The sequence below is a fragment of the Scyliorhinus torazame genome, chromosome 2 (assembly GCF_047496885.1).
Source record: "Scyliorhinus torazame isolate Kashiwa2021f chromosome 2, sScyTor2.1, whole genome shotgun sequence".
Lineage (NCBI taxonomy): Eukaryota > Metazoa > Chordata > Chondrichthyes > Carcharhiniformes > Scyliorhinidae > Scyliorhinus > Scyliorhinus torazame.
Genome location: NC_092708.1, coordinates 49,734,065 through 49,757,351, shown reverse-complemented (window position 1 = coordinate 49,757,351; position 23,287 = coordinate 49,734,065). Strand labels below are relative to the sequence as shown.

The window sequence follows — 23,287 nt, the reverse complement described above, 5'->3', positions numbered from 1 at the left end:
GAGGTTGTGGAAGCAGATACATTAACAGCGTTCAAAAGGCATCTTGAAAAACACATGGATAGGATGGGTACAGAGGGGTAAGGCACAAGGAAGTGCTGAGAGTTTTGGCTAAGGTTGGTATCATGATCGGTACAGGACGGTCGAAGGGCCTGTTTCTGTGCTATATTGTTCTCTGTGACTGATCCTTCAACTAAGGGGAACAGCTGCTCCCTATCCACCCTGTCCATGCCCCTCCCAATCTTGTACATCTTAGTCAGGTCACCCCTCAGTCTTCTCTGCTCCACAGAAAACAACCCAAGTCTCCCCAACCTCTCTTCATAACTTAATTGTTCCATCCGAGGCAACATTCTGGTGGATCTTCTCTCCACCCACTCCAGTGCAATTACATCCTTCCAATACTGTGGAGACCAGAATTGCAGTACTTCAAAATCTACTCTAGCCCTGGTCCCACCTGGCTCCATCATGACCTCCCTACTTTTGTAATCTATGCCCTGATTGATAAAAGAGAGCATCCCTTCCACCATCCTATTAACCTGCCTTCTGCCTTCACGTAGTTTTGCTCTTTGGAACTTCCCTGTGTTAGACATTCCATAGTAGACCTCCGTGCTAAATTACTCCTTCCAAAGTGTATCACCTCACTTTTCAGGGTTAAATTCCATCTGCCACTTGCCCGCCCATTGATCATCCCATCTATATCTTCCTGTAACCCAAGACACTTAACCTTACTGACAACCTGACCAATCTTTGTGTCATCCGCAACTTACTGATCCTACCCCCCACATAGTCATTTATATAAATGACAAACAATAGGGGGCCCAGCATGGATCCCTGTGGTACGCCACTGGTTACTGGCTTCCAGACACTAAAGCAACCGTCTGTCATCGCCCACTGTCTCCTACCGCTAGGCCAATATGAATCCACCTCATCAAATCACCTGTAACCCATGTGTATTTCCTTCTTAATACATCTTCCATGTGGGACCTTGACAAAGGTTTTGCTGAAATCCATGTAAATTACATCAACTACACACCGAGTCAGATGCTCAAAAAATTCAATCAAATTTGTGAGGCATGGCTTCCCTCTGACAAAGCCATGTTGATTAGCACTGATCAAACCTTGCCTCTCCATAGAATCTCTCCTTCAGAATCTTCTCCACGAGTTCCACAACCACTGACATGAGGCTCACTAGTCTGTAGTTCCCTGGCTTGTCTGTACAACTGTTCTTCAATAGTGGGACCACATTAGCTGTTCTCCAGTCCTCTGGCACCTCCACCGCAGCCAGAGAGGAATTAAAAATTTGGGGCATGATCTAGCTGAACAACGGAGCAGACTCGATGGGCCGAATGACCGACTTCTGCTCCAATGTTTCTATAGTCTTAGGATTCCCTAAAATATAGGGAAACACGGTGGCATTGTGGATAGCACAATTGCTTCACAGCTCCAGGGTCCCAGGTTCGATTCCGGCTTGGGTTACTGTCTGTGCTGAGTCTGCACATCCTCCCTGTGTGTGCGTGGGTTTCCTCCGGGTGCTCCGGTTTCCTCCCACAGTCCAAAGAGGTGCAGGTTAGGTGGATGAGCCATGCTAAAATTGCCCTTCGTGTCCAAAATTGCCCTTAGTGTTGGGTGGGGTTACTGGGATAGGGTGGAGGTGTGGACCTTGGGTAGGGTGCTCTTTCCAAGAGCTGGTGCAGACTCGATGGGCCGAATGGCCTCCTTCTGCACTGTAAATTCTATGATACAACAAGGTTTTCATGATTTTGAAAGGCACTGATAGGGGAGATAAAGACAAACTTGTCCACTGGTGGGAGGGACAAGTGAGCAAAAAGGATTGTCTCTGATTTTTTTAAGTTATTAGGAAACAAAGGGTGATTGGAGTGGAACCCACTCTCAAAACCAACTAATTGAGATCAAGACTATTGAATGCAATGTCACAAGGGACATAGAACATAGAAGCGCAGTACAGGCCCTTCGGCCCTCGATGTTGTGCCGCCGACCTGTGAAACCACTCTAAAGCCCATCTACACTATTCCCTTATCGTCCATATGTCTATCCAATGACCATTTAAATGCCCTTAGTGTCGGCGAGTCCACTACTGTTGCAGGCAGGGCATTCCACGCCCTTACTACTCTCCGAGTAAAGAACCTACCTCTGACATCTGTCTTATATCTATCTCCCCTCAATTTAAAGCTATTTCCCCTCGTGCTAGACATCACCATCCGAGGAAGAAGGCTCTCACTGTCCACCCGATCCAATCCTCTGATCATCTTGTATGCCTCAATTAAGTCACCTCTTAACCTTCTTCTCTCTGACGAAAACAGCCTCAAGTCCCTCAGCCTTTCCTCATAAGATCTTCCCTCCATACCAGGCAACATTCTGGTAAATCTCCTCTGCACCCTTTCCAATGCTTCCACATCCTTCCTATAATGTGGCGACCAGAATTGCACGCAATACTCCAAATGCGGCCGCACCAGAGTTTTGTACAGCTGCAACATGACCTCATGGCTCCGAAACTCAATCCCTCTACCGATAAAAGCTAACACACCGTACGCCTTCTTAACAACCCTCTCGACCTGGGTGGCAACTTTCAGGGATCTATGTACATGGACACCGAGATCTCTCTGCTCATCCACACTGCCAAGAATCTTACCATTAGCCCAGTACTCTGTATTCCTGTTACTCCTTCCAAAATGAATCACCTCACACTTTTCTGCATTAAACTCAATTTGCCACCTCTCAGCCCAGTGCTGCAGCTTATCTATCATAGAATTTGATAGATAAGCTATGTCCCTCTGTAACTTGTAACATCCGTCCGCACTTTCCACAACTCCACCGATGTTCGTGTCATCCTTGTACGCTCTCCTCCAGATCATTTATAAAAATGACAAACAGCAGTGGCCCCAAAACAGATCCTTGTGTCTTTACGATACTTGTTCCTCCATTTTCTAAATCATGTCTGTCCTTCACTCAAGATGACCTCCGGGTACAGCCAGGCCTTACTCAAGAATGACCACTGGCAATCCCAGAAGGAACGGGCGACATTCAACCTGGAAGTGAGCCCACATCAATCTTGGGGACGAAGTTCAGCTGCAAACCCTCAGCTAAACTATACAAGTAGATCACCAAGCAACAGCAAACGGACATTGGAATCCTGTGTGAATTACTTGCTGTGTGCTTTGTGGGTTACCAGGACAAGACAACGAACACACTTTGGAACCGGACTATGGACTGTATGAGAACCTGCCTCGGTAACATGAGCCTCGGTAACATGAGAAATCGCGCAGAGCAAGATATATACATGGCCAAACAATTTATACAACCATGAACTTGGCTCCGTGCTTTCATGAGTGTCAATCAAAAAAAAAATGTTTTTGATTTGACTTGGTCTTCTGGTTGTTCACATCAAGTTTCTAAACGCCACCTATATCGTCACTGACCCCTTGCAATATAACAAGGGATAAGGAACCAAAGTAGATGGAAAGAATTAGGCTAGAGATCAGCCATGATCTCACCGAACAGGCTCGAGGATCTGGATGGCTGACTCCTGTTCCAAGTCCCGTCAGCTTCAAGGGTTGACCAAGGGTTACTTCATGCAACTTTAACTTCACAGCACAAAACTGTAAATCTGATCAACTGATATTCTGGAGACACAAGTGTCAATGGTGTGGGTAATGGAAAAGCTCACACCGGGTTGATCATGAAAACTCCACGAACACAAAGACATATTGCTGGGACAGAGGCGAGTACGCTTTCTGATCCACGCACTGTTATATCAAGCAATGTCATATTTCACCTCAATACGCATTGTTCCCAAAACAATTAGTTCCAGTAAATTCCTGTGACAGTGACGATACTGAGTTCTTTTAGCTCTCAGTCTGGTCTCAGTCAAACTGGATTTGTAAGTATCAATCTATTTTATTTCAAACAGCTTGCAAGTTACACTCACCCTGACAAAGGCAGGAGACTATCGCCTCCCAAACTTTTCCAGAGTGAGTGAACAAAGGGACAAAGCATCTGTTTTCATATACATTCATGTAGCATCAGGTTTCGCATACACACGACCAAATAAGGTAACAGTAACAAATGCAAGATTCTCATAGGTCAAGGAATGTGTGAAAAAGACCTGGCCATATAAGCTGATCTTCACAATTACTGATCCTAATAGGCCCATTCTACATTCCTCAGCCCTGGGGCCCCTTTCACCCAGCATCCTCTGCACAAAGAACCGGTCCTAATGGCTGCCCATCCCCCCTTCTGGCCATGCTTTGCACAGCCCCTTTGTTCTGCAACCTGGACTAATGTCTAAAAATCCACTATCCTAAACTTCTGCTCACTCAACACTATCCTAACTGGTCATCCCAATCTAGTACCCTTCTCTTCAGTTCAATTCCTCAACAGCTGATGTATTTAATGGTTCACCTGGATGGCAAAAGTTATTGGAGGTCAATTATCTCAGGCCCAGAACATCACAACAGGAATTCTTTAACACAGTACCCCACATCCGACCATCTTCAGCTGCGTCATCAATGACCTTCCTGCATAATTTCAGAAGTGGGGATATTCACTGATGATTACACAACATTCAGCACCATCACAACTACCCAGATACTGAAGCAGTCCACGTCCATGCAGCATGTCATGGGCAATGTCCAGGCTTGGGCTGACAAATGGCAATTAACATTCACACCACACAAGTGCCAGGCAATGACCATCGCCAACAAGAGAGAACCTAACCATCTCTTCCAGACATTCAATAGCATTACCATTACTTAATCTTCCACCATCAACATCCTGTAGGTTACCAGTGACCAGAAACCGACATGGGTCAGCCATACACATTTTTGTTTAAAAAAAATCTTTTTATTGGCTTTCCTCATTTTATAAACAGTTGTTGTGTCTAAACATTATATTTTTCGTGCCCCCACTAATTTACTTAATTTTACAGAGAGGTTTGTTTTGTCCTTCATTCAACTAACTCTATGTACATTTTCTTGCCCTCTGGATCGGTCAATGATCTCTCTCCCCATCCCCGTTCCCCATTGGCTTCAGCACCCTTCCTCTTCTCTTGTGGTTTCCCCACCTTCCTTCCCCCAGTCCCCGCTGGTTGCGCAGTCCTTTGGTTCCTCATCTTTTGTTTCCCCCTAGCTTACTCCTCATTGCTGGCCTCGAACAGGTTTTCGAACAGGCCGACGAACTGACCCCATGTATCCAGGAGGCCTTCCTTTGACCCTCGGATGGCATAATTAATCTTCTCCAGCTGGAGAAATTCCGAGAGGGCTGCGAGCCAGTCTGCAGATTTGGGTGGTGCTGCCGATCACCAGCCTAGTAGGATTCTCCAGCGTTGGCCCCCTTCCCCATGTGTAACTCTGGCTGCTCCGATACCCCGAAGTTTGCCACTATTGGGCATGGCTTCACTCTCATCCCCACAACCTTGGACAATGCTTCGGAGAAGGCCGTCCAGAATTCAGCAAACTTGGGGCAAGCCCAAAACATGTAGGTGTCATTGGCCGGGCCCCTCTGGCACCGCTCACATTTGTTTCACCTCCGGGAAGAACCTGCTCATTCGGGTTCTGGTCAGGTGCGCTCTGTGCACCACTTGTGAGCTGCATTCAGCTTAGCCTTGTGCAGGAGGAGGTGGAGTTCGCCTTGCTCAGTGCTTCGCTCCAGAGTCCCCATCCTACCTCGGTCCCCAGTTCGTCCTCCCATTTTTGTCTGGTCTTGTCCAGTGGTGTTCGAGCTCTGTCCAGTAGCTGTCCGTATACTTTCCCACACAGCCCCCCCTTCTTGCTGATTGTGCCTATCAGGTCGTATAGTAGTGTGTTTTCTGGGGCCCCAGGGTACCCTCCTGTCTCTTTGCGGAGGAAGTGTTCCATTTGGAGGTGTCTCAATTCATGTCCTTTTGCTAGTTTCCACTTCCTCGTCAGTTCGTCCAGTGCCGCCAGTCTGCGTCCTACGCAGAAGTCCCCGACCGTCAGTTTGCCCCCATCCCGTCTCCATCTTTTGAACGTGGTATCTAGCATGGCTGGGGATAATCTCTGATTGCCGCAGATGGGGGCCCTGTGAGACATTTTGTTATCCCAGAGTGCTGTCTCTACTGGGTCCACGTTATCAGCATGGCCGCTACAACTAGGCTCGTTGTGTATCTTGCTGAGGAGGATGGGAGTGCTGCTGTAGCCAGGGCCCGGAGGGTCGTTGCTTTACAGGATGCCTCCTCCATTTGTACCCAATCTGTGTCGGGTTCTTGTACCCACCCCCTCACTTTTTCTGCCGTTGCTGCCCAGTGGTAGTATTGTAGGTCGGTAGAGCCAGGCCCCCTCTGACTTTTCCTCTTTGCAGTGTTGGTTTGGGAATTCTCGGGTTCTTACCGCCCCCACACAAAACACCATGATTAGACGGTCTAAGTTTTGGAAAAAGGACTTGGGGATGAAGATCAGGATGGATCTAAACAGGAAGAGGAACCTTGGCAGTATGTTCATCTTGATCGTCTGCAGTCTCCCCGCCAGGGAGAGTGGGAGTGAGCCCCACCGTTGAAGGTCTTTTCTTACTTCCTCCACAAGGTTGGTCAGGTTCCACTTGCGGATCTGTGTCCAGTCTCTGGGTATTTGGATCCGCAGGTAACGGAATCTGTTCTGGGCTATTTCAAACGGGAGCCCTTCAGCTCTGTCCCTCCCCCTTTTGGTTCACTGGGAATGCCTCGCTTTTGGCCAGGTTATGTTTGTAGCCGGAGAAGGTTCCAAACTCTTTCAGTATTTGCAGTATTGCCTTCAGTCCCTCCTGTGGTTTCGAGACAGAGAGGAGCAGGTCATCTGCATAGAGTGAAACTCTGTGCTCTCTGTCTCCTCGCTGGATTCCCTTCCAGCTTTTTGAGTCCCGCAGGGCTATCGCCAGGGGTTCGATCGCTAGTGCGAACAAGAGTGGGGACAAAGGGCAGACCTGCCTTGTTCCTCTCTGTAGCTGGAAGTATTCAGAGCTGGTGGTGTTAGTTCGGACACCCGCTTTGGGAGCATTGTACAGGAGCCTCACCCAGGCGGTGAATCCCGCTCCTCGACCAAACTGACCACACTCCACATTATATGGATGTGAGGTTGGAGACAAGCCGGGTCCAGTGCTCCACGTGGAGGCTGGACACGGACCTCCTGGCCGACAAGGCCTTCTGCCCAAAAATATCGCGGGCCACAGGCGATTACGTTAGTAACAACCAAAACGGGGAGGTCTCACCCTCCACGTTTTGGGAGGCACTGAAGTACGTGATCAGAGGAGAGATCATAGCCCACAAGGCAAGCACAGATCGGGAAGAGAGGGTGGCCAGGTAACAGCGAGTGGACTCCATTCTGTCAATGTCGGGGATTTCGGCCATGGTCTTCTTTATGAATTCTGTGTCGTCCCAGTTGGCAGCGTACACATTTACCAGTACGACCAGTGCCCCTTCCAGGACATCGTTGACCATGACGTACCGTACCGTTCCCCCTGGGTCAGTGACTGTCTTGGTTTCCGTAAACCTTGTCCTTTTGCTAATTAATATTGCTGCCCCCCTAGCCCTTGTCTGGCAGCATGAATGGTATGTCTGTCCCACCCAGCCCTTCCTTACCAGCAGTCAGTCCTTCTCCCACAGGTGAGTCTCTTGTAGGTAGATTATGTCTGCTTTTAGGCTTCTTAGGTGGGCAAAGACTCTGGATCTTTTCACTGGGCTATTGAGTCCCCTTACATTCCAGGTAACAATCCTGATAGGAGGGTTTCTGACCCCGGTCCTGCGGGATCACCCATACTTATCAGGTGGATGCGCCCCTGCACTCCAGGGTTTCCCTTTGCTCGGGGGCCATCCAAAATGGCCAGGGTCGCCCCTCTCTCTTGGGCCCCAGTCCCGGGGAACCCAATGTGACCGCCAGCAGTGTGCACGCCACGAGGGTGCGCCCCTGCACTCAGGGGTGCGTCAGCCATATACATACTGTGGCTACAAGAGCAGGTCAGAGACTGGGCATTCTGTGGCGAGTAACTAATCTCTTGACTCCCCAAAGCCTGTCCGCCACCTACAAGACACAGGTCGGGAGTGTGATAGAATACTCCCCACTTGCCTGGATGAGTGCAGTTACTCAAGAAGCTAGATGCTTTAATCGGCAGCCCACCCACTACCTTAAAAAACATTCACTCCCTCCACTGCAAATGTACACTGGCAGTGTGTACAATATGCAAGATGCACTGCAGTAACGCATCAAGGTTCCTACAACTGCACCTCCAAACCAGTAACCTCTACCCCCTAGAAGGATAAGGGCAGCAGATGTATTGAACATCACCACCTGCAAGTTTTGTCTCCAAACCCCTGACTTGGTGCGATCCCATTATCATTCCTTTACTGTTGCCGGGTCAAGATCCTGGAACTCCCTCCCTAACAGCAGTTCAAGGATCATTGAATTTACAGTGAAGAAGGAGGCCATTCGGCCCATCGAGTCTGTACCGGCTCTTGGAGAGAGCACCCTACTTAAGCCCACGCCTCCACCCTAACTCATAACCCAGTAACCCACCTAACCTTTTGGACACGAAGGGACAATTTAGCATGGCCAATCCACCTAACCTGCGCATCTTTGGACTGTGGGAGGAAACCGGAGCACCTGGAAGAAACCCACGCAGACACGGGGAGAAAGTGCAAATGCCACACAGTCACCAGAGGCCGGGATTGAACCCTATTGCCTGGAGCTGTGAGGTGGCAGTGCTAACAACTGTGCCACCCCATTTTAGAAAAGAAGGCAGCTCACCACCACTTTCGCCAAGGGTAATGACGGATGAGCAATAAATGCTGGCCTAGCCAGCATTGTCCACATCCTGTAAATGAATTTAAAAAATACAGCGGCAAAGTAAAGCTCCTCAGAAAAAAAAAAATGGACATTAGTTTCTAAACATCCTTCCAACAGTGTTATTAAGATATCAGGATTCCAACTAATCATGCAATGGGACAAGCGGATAGTTGCACAGGAGGTCATTCTGACCCATGCTCATCCCTGTACTGGCTAATTTCCCAAATCATATTGATTGACACTTATTTCAAACTGTGAAGAAAATGCTGCAGGAAAAAGACAGCTGAGCTGAGTGGGCAGATAGGTGGCAGTTGCAGTGCACTGCCAAGGACTGTGAAGTGATCCATTTTAAGCAAATGGAAACTGCAGAAATGTACCCTAAAAGGTAAAAAGTAAGAAATCTTTAGATTTATGAATTTGCACAACTAAAAGGTGGAATTGAAAATAGAGAAACTCACAAAAGAAAATGAAATGGGATTTTGAGTTTTACATGAATACAAGAGCAAAGTATTTTGGAATTTGTAGGAGACAGCAACTGGGACAGAATTGGAGTATCACATAATTCATCACATTCCAATATAGGAAGGATATTAAAGCCATAGAAAGAATACAGTGTCATCTTCACTAGAATACCAGAAATTACAGTTCATATTAAAAAAACTATCCCAATATTTTGACTATTCTGTTTACTGAACAGAAAAGATTGGTGGTGATGGGGGCTTGGGTGGGGGGAGTATGTTAGATTAATTGGAGCTGTTTATGCTGGACACAAAATAGCTTCCCATTTGTGAGAAAAAGCCCAACTGTGCATAACGTAACCTACTTACACGCATATATCATCCATCAGGCAAGAGATTCAAAAGTCTGAGAACACGCACGAACAGATTCAAAACAGCTTCTTCCCCGCTGTTACCACACTCCTGAACCATCCTCTTATGAACTGAACTAATCTCTCCACACATCTTCTCTACAGAATAATAATCTTTATTATTGTCACAAGTAGGTTTACATTAACACTGCAATGAAGTTACTGTGAAAATCCCAGAGTCGCCACACTCTGGCGCCTGTTCGGGTACACAGAGGGAGAATTCAGAATGTCCAATTCACCTAACAGCATGTCTTTCGTGACTTGTGGGAGGAAACCAGAGCACCCGGAGGAAACCCACGCAGACACGGGGAGAACGTGCAGATTCTACACAGACAGTGACCCAAGTCTTCACGGTGGAAGACACCAGTGGGATGTCAGAGCTCCAGGAGAATCAGGGGGCAGAGGTGAGTGCAGTCGCCATCACTAAGAAGGTTCTGGGGAAACTGAAAGGTCTGAATGTGGATAAACCACCGTCACCGGATGGACTACACCCCAGGGTTCTCAAAGAGATTGCTGCGGAGATTGTGGAGGCATTGGTGGTGATCTTTCAGGAATCACTGGAGGCAGGAAGGGTCCCAGAGGGCTGGAAAGTGGCTAATGTAACACCGCTGTTTAAGAAGGGAGGCAGAAGACGGGACATTATAGGCCGGTTAGCCTGACTTTGGTCACTGGTAAGATTTTTGAGTCCATTATTAAAGATGAGATCGCGGACTTCCGGGTGCGGCAATGACCAGCTGAGTCGCACTTCGGCACCTCCCGTTGGAACGGACTTTTGGGCTCTTAATAGGAGCCCCAACTGCAATTTAAACGGCCAAAAACACTGTGCGGTAAACCAGAAGGGAATCCCCCCGGACACGCATGGAAAAGGGAGAGGATAGCGGCCGGATTACGGAGAATCCTCTGGAGCAGCGGCAAGGAAGGGAAGCTCAAAGCAAGACGGCATCGGAAGGTGGCCGTTTGTTATGGGGCCCGGAGCAACAAGAGTTCCTGCGGCGCTGTGTGGAAGAGCTGAAGAAGGAGCTGTTGGCCCCGATATTACAGGCGATTGAAGGGCTAAAGGAGGAGCAGAGGACCCAAGAGCTGGAGCTTCGGGTCGTGAAGGCAAAGACCGCCAAAAACGAAGATGAAATACAGGGCCTGGTGGTGAAGGCAGAAACGCACGAGGCACAGCACAAAAGGTGTGTGGAGAGGTTGGAAGCACTGGAGAATAATTCGAGGAGGAAGAATTTAAGAGTCCTGGGTTTTCCCGAAGGCGCAGAAGGGGAGGACATCGGGACATATGTGAGCACGATGCTTCATTCGCTAATGGGATCGGAGGCCCCAACGGGCCCTTTGGAGGTGGAGGGAGCCTATCGAGTTCTGGCGCGAAGACCAAAGGCTGGAGAAATACCTCGAGCTATAGTGGTGAGGTTTCTCCGCTACAATGACAGAGAGACGGTCCTCAGATGGGCGAAGAAAACTCGGAGCTGTAGGTGGGAGAACGCGGTGATCCGCATATACCAGAATTGGAGTGCGGAGGTGGCTAGAAGGAGGGCAAGTTTCAATCGGGCTAAGGCGGTGCTTCACAAAAAGATTCAGTTTGGAATGTTGCAACCGGCGAGATTGTGGGTCACACACCAAAGGAAGCACCACTACTTTGAGACGGCAGAAGAGGCGTGGACATTCATTGTGGACGAGAAGCTGGAATAGTCTGGCGAGAGAAAGAGCTTCTGGGACAAAGCGGTGGGGTGATTATGTGGGGCAAGGAAGGGGAAGGGGATGATTTTTCAATTTGTTAATTCTGTGATCCTGTAACTTTTCTCTCTTCCCCATGTTGGGGGGGGTGAGTATGAGGAACTGTGGGCGCCGGCCATTAGGGGCGGGGCCGAGTGGGAAACGCGGGCTTTGTTCCCGCGCCATGGTAATTGTGGCGGGAACAGGGACGCAGGAAGGAGGGGGCCTCGCACAGTGGGGGCCGAGGACAAGGGGGGAAAGCCGAGGTCAGTCAGAGTTCGCTGACTTCTGGGAGCAACATGGGGGGTGCAACTACGCTAGAGGGGGATCTAGCGGGGGAGGGGGGGGGTTAACTGGGTTGCTGCTGCTAAGGAGAAGGGGGAGCTGTTATGGGATGGGGTGGTCGAGGCAGGAGGGCACCGTCGGGGGGCTATACGGGTACATGGGAACCGGGTGAGGAGCTGGGTTAAAAAAGGGGCTGGCTAGTCGACAAGGGGGGGGGGGGTAAAGAGCCCCCCAACCTGGCTGATCACGTGGAACGTGAGAGGGCTGAACGGGCCGATTAAAAGGGCACGGGTACTAGCACACCTAAAGAAATTAAAGGCAGATGTGGTTATGTTGCAGGAGACGCATCTGAAACTGATAGACCAGGTCAGACTACGTAAAGGATGGGTGGGGCAGGTGTTTCATTCGGGTTTAGATGCGAAGAATAGGGGGGTGGCTATCTTAGTGGGGAAACGGGTACTGTTTGAGGCAAAGACCATAGTGGCGGATAGTGGGGGTAGATATGTGATGGTGAGAGGCAGATTGCAAGGGGTGGTTCTGGTGAACGTATACGCCCCGAACTGGGATGATGCAAATTTTATGAGGCGTATGTTGGGACGTATCCCGGATCTGGAGGCGGGAAAGTTGGTAATGGGGGGAGATTTCAATACGGTGCTTGATCCAGGGCTGGACCGATCGAGGTCCAGGACCGGGAGGAGGCCGGCAGCGGCCAGGGTGCTCAAGGACTTCACGGAGCAGATGGGAGGGGTAGACCCCTGGAGATTTAGTAGGCCTAGGAGTAAGGAGTTTTCGTTTTTCTCCTATTTCCACAAAGTATACTCACGGATAGACTTTTTTGTCTTGGGAAGGGCACTGATTCCGAAGGTGACAGGGACGGAGTATACAGCCATAGCCATTTCGGACCACGCTCCACATTGGGTAGACCTGGAGGTAGGAGAGGAAAAAGAACAGCACCCACACTGGAGAATGGATATGGGCTTATTGGCGGATGAGGGGGTATGTTTAAGGGTGAGGGGGTGTATCGAAAGGTACTTGGAGCTTAATGACAATGGAGAGGTTCAGGTGGGAGTGGTCTGGGAGGCGTTGAAAGCGGTGGTCAGAGGGGAACTGATATCCATAAGGGCACATAAAGGGAAGCAAGAGGGTAAAGAAAGGGAGCGATTGTTGAAAGAACTTTTGAGGGTGGACAGGCAATATGCAGAGGCACCGGAGGAGGGACTGTACAGGGAAAGACAAAGGTGACATGTGGAATTTGACCTGCTGACCACGGGTAAGGCAGAGGCACAGTGGAGGAGGGCACAGGGTGTACAGTATGAGTATGGAGAGAAGGCGAGTCGGCTACTGGCCCACCAATTGAGGAAGAGGGGAGCAGCGAGGGAGATAGGTGGGGTGAGAGATGAGGAGGGAGAGATGGAACGGGGAGCGGAGAGAGTGAACGGGGTGTTCAAGGCATTCTATGAGAGGTTATATAAGGCTCAGCCCCCGGAAGGGAAGGAGGGAATGATGTGTTTCCTGGATCAGCTGGAATTCCCAAAGGTGGAGGAGCAGGAGAGGGCGGGACTGAGAGCACAGATTGAGATGGAGGAGGTGGTAAAAGGGATTGGGAGCATGCAGGCGGGGAAGGGCCCGGGACCGGATGGATTCCCGGTGGAATTTTATAGGAAATATATGGACCTACTGGCCCCGCTTTTGACGAGAACCTTTAATGAGGCCAGGGAAAGGGGGAAGTTGCCCCCGACTATGTCGGAGGCGACGATATCGCTCCTTTTGAAGAAGGAAAAAGACCCGCTGCAGTATGGGTCCTACAGGCCCATTTCCCTTTTAAACGTAGATGCTAAGCTCCTGGCCAAGGTGATGGCGACGAGGATAGAGGACTGTGTCCTGGGGGTGGTCCACGAGGATCAAACTGGGTTCGTTAAGGGGAGACAGCTGAACACGAACATACGGATGTTGCTAGGGGTAATGATTATGCCCCCACCAGAGGGGGAGGCGGAGATAGTGGTGGCGATGGATGCCGAGAAAGCATTCGACAGAGTGGAGTGGGACTATCTGTGGGAGGTGCTGAGGAGGTTTGGTTTTGAAGAAGGGTTTATTGGATGGGTACAGCTGCTGTATAGGGCACCGGTGGCGAGTGTGGTCACGAACAGGCAGAGGTCTGACTACTTCCGTCTTCATAGAGGGACGAGGCAGGGGTGTCCCCTGTCTCCGTTACTGTTTGCATTGGCGATTGAGCCCCTGGCCATAGCACTGAGGGGCTCCAGGAAGTGGAGGGGAGTACTCAGGGGAGGAGAAGAACACCGGGTATCATTGTATGCAGATGATTTATTGCTGTATGTTGCGGACCCAGTGGAGGGGATGCCGGAGATAATGCAGACACTCAGGGAGTTTGGGGAATTTTCAGGGTACAAATTGAATATGGGGAAGAGTGAGTTGTTTGTGGTGCATCCGGGGGAGCAGAGCAGGAGAATAGATGATTTACCGCTGAGGAAGGTAACAAGAGATTTCCGGTACTTAGGGATTCAGATAGCCAGGAGTTGGGGAACCTTACATAGGCTTAATTTAACAAGATTGGTGGAACAGATGGAGGAGGATTTTAAGAGATGGGACATGGTGCCCCTGTCACTGGTGGGTAGGGTGCAGGCGGTCAAAATGGTAGTCCTCCCGAGATTCCTTTTTGTGTTTCAGTGCCTTCCGGTGATGGTCACGAAGGCTTTTTTCAAGAAAATCGAGAAACGTGTCATGAGTTTTGTGGGGGCCTGGAAGACCCCGAGAGTGAGGAGGGGGTTCTTGCAGCGTAGCAGAGATAGGGGGGGACTGGCACTACCGAGCCTAAGTGAATACTACTGGGCCGCCAATATCTCAATGGTGTGTAAGTGGATGGGAGAAGGGGAGGGAGCGGCGTGGAATAGATTGGAGATGGCGTCCTGCAAAGGAACCAGCCTACAAGCACTGGCGACGGCGCCCTTGCCGTTCTACCCGAAGAAATACACCACAAGTCCAGTGGTGGTGGCAACGCTAAAAGTTTGGGGGCAGTGGAGACGACCTAGGGGAAGGACGGGCGCCTCGGTGCAGTCCCCGATAAGAAATAATCATAGGTTTGTCCCGGGGAGAATAGATGGGGGATTTGGAGCATGGCAGAGAGCTGGGGTTGTGCAACTGAGAGATCTGTTCGTAGACGGGACGTTTGCGAGTCTGGGAGCGCTGACAGAAAATTATGGGTTGCCCCAAGGGAATGCATTTCGGTACATGCAGCTGAGGGCTTTTGCGAGGCAACAGGCGAGGGAATTCCCGCAGCTCCCGACGCAGGAGATTCAAGAAAGAGTGATCTCAGGGACATGGGTGGGGGATGGTAGGGTGTCGGATATATACAGGGAAATGAGGGACGAGGGGGAGATTATGGTGGATGAGCTGAAGGGGAAATGTGAAGAAGAGCTGGGGGAAGAGATTGAGGAGGGGCTGTGGGCTGATGCCCTACGGAGGGTAAACTCGTCGTCCTCGTGCGCCAGGCTAAGCCTGATACAATTCAAGGTTTTGCACAGGGCGCATATGACCGGAGCAAGGCTCAGTAAATTTTTCGGGGTGGAGGACAGGTGTGGGAGATGCTCGAGAATCCCAGCAAACCACACCCACATGTTTTGGTCATGCCCGGCACTGCAGGGTTTCTGGGTGGGGGTGGCAAAGGTGCTTTCGAAGGTGGTGGGGCTCCAGGTCGAACAAAGCTGGGGGTTGGCTATATTCGGGGTTGCAGAAGAGCCGGGAGTGCAGGAGGCGAGAGAGGCTGATGTTTTGGCCTTTGCGTCCCTAGTAGCCCGGCGCAGGATATTGTTAATGTGGAAGGAAGCCAAACCCCCGGGCGTGGAGACCTGGATAAATGACATGGCAGGGTTTATAAAACTAGAACGGATAAAGTTCGCACTAAGGGGTTCGGCTCAAGGGTTCACCAGGCGGTGGCAACCGTTCATTGACTACCTCGCAGAACGATAAAAGAAATGGGAAGGTAACAGCAGCAACCCAGGGGGGAGGGCTCGGGTGGGTCCTCAGGGGTGTTTTTGTATAGATATTTGTACTTGGTTATGTATATTGGATTGTTTGATTTTATTATCTGGAGAGTTATTATTTTTGTTATGGCAGTTGCCATTTAGTTTACATATTATTTATTTACTTGTTAAAACGGTCACTGTTATTTATATTGTTTTATTGTTGTAAAAAAGGAAAAAAGTACTGTTTTGTTTGGCCGAAAAATTTGAATAAATATATATTTTTTTTAAAAGATGAGATCGCGGAATACTTGAAAGTGCATGATAAAATAGGACTGAGTCAGCGCGGCTTCGTCAAGGGGAGATCATGTCTGATAAATCTGTTAGAGTTCTTTGAGGAAGTAACAAGGAAGTTAGACAAAGGAGAACCAGTGGACATGATTTATTTAGATTTCCAGAAGGCCTTTGACAAGGTGCCGCATAGGAGACTGTAAAATACGTTAAGAGCCCATGGTGTTCAGGGTAAGATCCTGGCATGGATAGAGGATTGGCTGACTGGCAGAAGGCAGAGAGTGGGGATAAAGGGGTCTTTTTCAGGATGGCAGCCGGTGACTAATGGTGTGCCTCAGGGGTCAGTGCTGGGACCACAACTTTTCACAATATACATTAATGATCTGGAAGAAGGAACTGAAGACACTGTTGCTAAATTTGCAGATCAACAAAAATCTGTAGAGGGGCAGGCGGGCTGCAGAAGGACTTGGGGCAGGCAAGGAGAGTGGGCAAAGTGGCAGATGGAATACTGTGTGGAAAAATGTGAGGTTATTGGAAGGAGGAATGGGGGCATAGACTATTTTCTAAACGGGGAGATGCTTAGGAAATCAGAAGCACAAAAGAGCTTGGGAGTATTTGTTTACGATTTTTTTAAATTTAACATGCAGGTTCAGTCGGCAGTTAGGAAGGCAAATGCAATGTTTGCATTCATGTTGAGAGAGCTGGAATACAAGACCAGTGATGTACTTTTGAGGCTATATAAGGTTGTGGTCAGACCCCATTTGGAGTATTGTGAGCAGTTTTGGGCCCCGTATCTAAGGAAGGATACGGAAAGGGTCCATTGGAGGTTCACAAGAATGATTCCTGGAAAGAAGAGCTTGTCGTATGAGGAACGATTGAGGACTTTGGGTTGAGGACTCGTTGGAGTTTAGAAGGATGAGGGGGATCTTATTGAAACTTACAGGATACTGCGATGCCTGGGTAGAGTTGGACGTGGAGAGGATGTTTCCACTTGTAGGAAAACTAGCAGAGGACACATTCTCAGACTAAAGGGACGATGCTTTAAAACAGAGAAGAGGAGGAATTTCTTCAGCCAGAGGGTGGTGAATCTTTGGAACTCTTTGCCGCAGAAGGCTGTGGTTGCCAAATCACGGAGTGTCTTTAAGACAGAGATGGATAGGTTTTTGATTAATAAGGGGATCAGGGGTTAAGGGGAGAAGGCAGGAGAATGGGGATGAGAAAAATATCAGCCATGACTGCATGGCGGAGCAGACTCGATGGGCCGTGTGGCCTAATTCTGCTCCTATGTCTTCATGTCTAAGCCGGGAATAGAGCTCAGTGCATCACCGGGGCTGGTTTAGCACAGGGCTAAATCGCTGGCTTTGAAAACAGACCAAGGCAGGCCAGCAGCACGGTTGAATTCCCGTACCAGCCTCCCTGAACAGGTGCCGGAATGTGGCGACTAGGGGCTTTTCGCAGTAACTTCATTTGAAGCCTACTTGTGACAATAAGAGATTTTCATTTCATCTTTCATTACTCCATAAACAATATCTGCTAAATGTCTGCCGATATCCTCCTGATGTCCACTACTTAGTATATTTCCAAGTTGTTATATCCTCAGTAAACTTCAAAATTGTACTCCTTGTCCTCCAAGACGAGATTATTTCCATACCCGAAAGAAAAAGTCCTGATATTGCTCCAAATGACTCCACTGTAGACTTTTGTTCCTGACAGAAAAAAGATCCCTCCACCAGTACTTGCTATCCCCTATCCCTTCACCAGTTCTGTATCCAAGTTACCACCATGTGCTTCCGTTACTTCAAAAGAAATCAATCGGATTAGTCAGACAATTTGCCACAGAGAAGTCTGTGCTGGCTGACGATTATTAATTCATGCTTCTCAGAACGAGAAGTCTCTTGGATAATGATCTCTGGTAGTTTTCCTACCTCTGACAATAAACTGATTGGCCTGTAGTTATTATGGTTATCACTTTTTGGTTTTTGAACAGCTATGTATTTTTTTATGTTCAGCTCAACTCAAAGGCAGTTATTCTGAAAGGAACATATCACTGCAGCCAATCCAATGCCACGTCTCCTCTATTGTGAGTAGGGAAATATATTGTGAATATTTTTCACAGCGTTTTCGTAATACTTCCTTTTCAGTCCATCACATGTCCATTTGCCATTCTTCATTCTCAAGAGACCACTTGCTTCAAAACCTCTTGCTCCAACATCACGAACTAATGCGCTCATTGATGCCAATCACTAACACATAACACTATCTCTGGACTGAAGATTTTGTCTTGGCACTTAATGCTGTGTGTCATTTGTAAAATGCTACTCCTGCTGGTAAACATTTAAGTGCTGTAAATACATTGCTCAGGCTCAGAAGTATACACATCCCATGTTAACATCATTTGTTGGACTTCTTAAACAACTAACCTTGGATTTCAGTTTTCTCGCTAGTACGGTGCAGGATTAGGAAAGAAAGAACACAAATGGAAAACGCAGTACTTACCTGGATGAGTTGCCTTCAATCAAAATCAGGCAATACATAGAACATACAGGGCAGAAAGAGGCCATTCGGCCCATTGAATCTGCACCGACCCACTTAAGCCCTCACTTCCACCCTATCCCCGTAACCCAATAGCCCTTCCTAACCTAACCTTTTTGGTAACGAAGGGCAATTTATCATGGCCAATCCACCTAACCTGCACGTCTTTGGACGGTGGGAGGAAACCGGAGCACCCGGAGGAAGCCCACGCAGACACAGGGAGAACACGCAGACTCAGCACAAACAGTGACCCAGCGGGGAATCGAACCTGGGATACTGGCGCTGTGAAGACACAGTGCTATCCACTTGAGCTACCGTGCTGCCCTTTGCAAGATTATTCTATTTGTTTGAACTGAACTGGTTGCTTCCCCCAAATCAAACTATCAGGTAGAAGCTTGGTTCACCTAACAATCACCTCAAGTCAAAAGATCACAGACTCAAGACCAATTCCAAGATTTTACATAATCTCGATTGAAATTTTGGAAGTACATCTAGCAGCTGAATCGTTAAACCAAGCCTGCCTGCCTATTCAGGTAAACGTAAAAGATCCCATGGCACTAGACAAATAAAAACCAGCAAGTTCTCCCAGTGTCGTGATCAACATTTATCATCCAACCAACATAACCTGCGTTCTCTGTGCAAGCCAACTACCCATAGTTGCATACAGAACAATGACTACACGAGCATAAAAGATGCATTATTTTAACATTCTCCCACAGTGAAGTTTTATTGTATCACACGAGAGGTTTGCAATGCATTTGTTCGGGGGCTGGATGAAATTTAGCCACAACTTTCAGAATACGACCATGACCATACGGTAATAATGCAAATACATTAGAAAAGCTCATAGCTATTAGAAAGAAGAAGGTGCTCACTCGATTGCAAGAATTCAGTATAAAATTAATATTCATATAACTTAAAATGTAAATACAAACCTTAGTAATGCATTCGCCCAGAGAAAAGCTGTTGTCCTTAGATTTTCTTTTACTCATGATAAAGATTTTTCATAAACTGCAAAGTTAAAATGAATAATCATGATCGGCTCAATTCAAATATTTCACAATGAAGAGCAATATTTTTGCTCGGAGTGAGTCAGGGCAGCACAGTGGCACAGCACTTAGCACTGCTGCCTCACAGCGGCAGAGACACGAGTTCGATTCAGACCTTGTGTGGAGTTTGCACATTCTACCCGTGTGTGCGTGGGCTTCCTCCTACAATCCAAAGATGTGCAAGTGAGGTGGATTAGCTCTGCTAAATTGCCCCTTAGTGTCCAAAAGGTTAGGTGGGGTTACAGGGAGAGGTTGCATGGGCTTACGTAGCGTGCTCTTTAAGGGGCGGCATGTGGCACAGTGGTTAGCACTGGGACCAAGGCGCTGAGGACCCGGGTTCGAATCACAGCCCTGGGTCACTGTCTGTGTGGAGTTTGCACATTCTCCCCATGTCTGCGTGGGTTTCGCCCCCACACTAACTGGGCACTCTAAATTTATTTTATAGAAGGATACAAGATATACTACATGTCATATTTTGTGCTTGGTTTGTTAAGAAAGCCCTGTTGCTTCCTGGCACTATTTTTATTATGGTGAGATAGTGAGCACCAGCATCCACATAATCAAAACATTGAGACTCCAAATTATCTCGAGTGCTATGAGATTCAATGCCCATCGATCTTTATACCATAAACTGCTCCAGTCAATGAGGTAGTAGATACAAGTTAAGACTTTGACTGTAACAAAAACTAAAAGCAATATCAACTAAATAATTTGACAAAGTGCCATCCAGACCCAAAACATTAGCTTCCTTCTCTCTCCACAGATGCTGTCAGACCTGCTGCGATTGTTTCAGATTCCAGAGTCCACAGAAATTTGCTTTTATCAACTAAATAATATCTAGTAAGCAACTAATACACTAAGCTACATAAATTAATTTCACCTTGAACTTTAAACTTGACTGAAAGCCCCATGCCACAGTTACACTTAATTTCCTCCACAGAACTGCAGTTTTTAAAGGAACCTGTCCAACATCGCTTCTAACAGGTTCACTTATTCACCGAGGCATAACATCCCATGACTGTCAGAAGGCACTATTCTCAGTTTCCAGAGAAGTCCAGAAAGAAGTACAAGCAGTAAAACCCACTCCAGCAATTATTTCACCCTTTGCTTATGCCAGGGTGAATCTTCCAGATATCTCCAACTGCCACAGAATACATCTTTTCAACCAGAGACCATCTTCCCTCCTGCATTCTGCCTGGTAGTAAACAGAAACTCTCCCCGCTGCTGACCACACTCGCTGCAGATCTTAGTCTCCGTGACCTCTTTCTCTATGTCTGAAATCTCAGGAGATCTTTGCTTTACCCAAGTGCACTCAGGAATTGGATTTGAACTCGATTACCGAGTTACAATGGACACTTCAATGTCATTGCACATCCAAACTGCATATAAAACACTTTAGGACGTCCTGAGCTTTAATCAGGCAATTCCTTCTTTCTCTCACAAAGGGCATAAATTTAGCCTTGATACAGGAATAGATTATTGATGACACAGGATCAAGATATTGCGGTTCTGCACACAAATTTCAAGGAGCTCCGCTGTTGAACTACTCAGCATTTCTTTTCATTATTCATTTGGAATTATGTTAAATGACTCCACCAGACCGTTGCTTGTATAATATACAAGTAGAAATATCCCGGCCACTGCGTACTGTTGGTAATCAGTCTTCAGAGCGCAGCACTAACAGACAACATCTTCGTTTGGGAATGTGCCAGCTTGGCGAACTTTACATATGAAAAAAAAAGAACCACTGGAGTGGAAACCTGCAGCATTGAAAGGGGCATTTGACCCACTGGCATGAATCGAGTCTCTTGTGAACAATCGTGCAAACAGAAAATGAAACCCTAACCCATCAATACTTTGCACAACACAACCACTGCCTCGTGGAACAAGTCTTGTCTTTATTGACATGGGGCTGAGGGAAACAGAAAAATGATTGAAATTTCTCCTCATCTCAGTCCCAAATGGTTTAATCACTTACTCTTAGATTGTGACCCCTGGTTCTGGGCTCCTTTCTGCACCTAGCTTGTATGGTCCTGTTAGAATTGTATAGGTTTCTATGAGACCCCCCCCCCCTCCCCACCCACCAAATTCCTCTAAATACCAGCGAATGTAACCCTAACTGACTCAATCTCTCCTCATACGTCAGTCCCAGCATCCCAGGAATCAGTCTGATAAACCTTTACTGCCTCTATAGTAAGAACATCCTTCCTCAAGATAAGGAGACCAAAACATCACACAATGTTCCAGGTATGGTCTCATCAAGGGCCTGCATAATTGCACCAGGACATCCCTGCTCCTATCCTCAAATCCCCTTTCTTTTAAGGCCAATATACCATTTGCCTTTTTTGCTGCATGCTTCCTTTCAGCGACTCATGTAGATGGACCCGTTGCACACACCCCTCTCTCAATCTATAGCCGTTCAGATAATAATCTGCTTTCCTGTTTTTGCTGCCAAAGTAATAATAATCTTTATTGTCACAAGTAGGCTTACATTAACACTGCAATGAAGTTACCGCAAAAGTGGACAACCTCATATGATACTGCATCTGCCATTCATTTGCCCACACACTCAAGTTGTCCAAATCACACCGAAGCATCTCTGCATCCTCCTCACAGCTCACCCTCCCACCAGGTTTGTGTCAACTGCAAATCTTGTGATATTACATGCTGTTCTCTCACTTACATATGTATCGTGAATAGCTGGGGTCCAAGTATTCATTCCTGCAGCACTCCACTAGTCACTGCCTGTCATTTGTAAAATGGCCCATTTATTCCTCCTTTGTTTCCTGTCTCCCAGTCAGTTTTCTATCCATCTCAATACACTACTCTCAATCCCATGTGCTTCAATTTTACACACTAATCTCTTATATGGGACTTTGTCGAAAGCCTTCTGAAAGTCCAAATAAACCACATCCACTGCTTCCCCTTCATCACCTCTATTTGTTACATCCTCAAAGAATTCCAGTAGATTGCCAAGCATGAATTCTCATTTGTAACCCCATGCGGACTCTGTCCAATCCTGCCACTGTTTTCCAAGTGCACTGTTATTAAATCTTCGTCTCATGGTCTCTAGTATTTTCCCCAAAACCGACGAGGCTGACTGCTCTATAATTTCCTGTTTTCTCTCTGCCTCCCTTTTTAAATAGTGGGGTTACATTAACTACCCCTCAATCTGTAGCCGATACAATCTTGGAAGATGACCGCCAATACATCCGTCGTTTCTGGGGCTACTTCCTTAAATACTCTGGTATGTAGATTATCGGGCCCTGGGGATTGTTCGGCCTTCAATCCCATCAATTTTCCCAACACCGTTCCCTGACTAATACTGATCCTCCTTCAGTTCCTATCTCTCTTACTAAACCTTGCGTTCCCCAACATTTCTGGTACGTTGCTGGTGTCCTCCTTTGGTGAGCACAGAACCAAAGTATGTATCAGATTCCCCATCCCCTCCAAAACAAAAAGGACAAACCCAAACCAGCATGTTGGCAAAAAAAAAAGATTAAGAATTGCACTGGCTTGGGGGTGGGGAAAGAGATATGCAAGACCAATTTTTTTTTAAATTTAGAGTACCCAATTAATGTTTTCCAATTAAGGGGCAATTTAGCGTGGCCAAACCACCTACCCTGCACATCTTTGGGTTGTGGGGGCAAAACTCACGCAGACACAGGGAGAATGTGCAAACTCCACACCCACAGTGACCCAGAGCCGGGGTCGAACCTGGGACCTCGGCGCCGTGAGGCAGCAGGGCTAACCCACTGCGCAACCTATGCAAGACCAATCTTAAAG

General features: G+C 47.8%; 1 protein-coding gene across 3 annotated transcripts in view; it reads right to left on the bottom strand.

Moving 5' to 3' along the window:
* orc4 (origin recognition complex, subunit 4) overlaps positions 1–23,287 on the bottom strand; it is a 140,080-nt gene that overhangs the window by 116,351 nt on the left and 442 nt on the right. For 2 of the 3 annotated variants that reach the window (XM_072471375.1, XM_072471383.1), the window contains exon 2: positions 19,388–19,463. The exons of the other annotated variant lie outside the window; for it this stretch is intronic. In XM_072471375.1, the coding sequence (XP_072327476.1) occupies positions 19,388–19,444 (57 nt within the window). In that variant the 5' untranslated portion in view covers positions 19,445–19,463. The remainder of the gene's footprint in view (positions 1–19,387; positions 19,464–23,287) is intronic. 3 annotated transcript variants of the gene reach the window in all.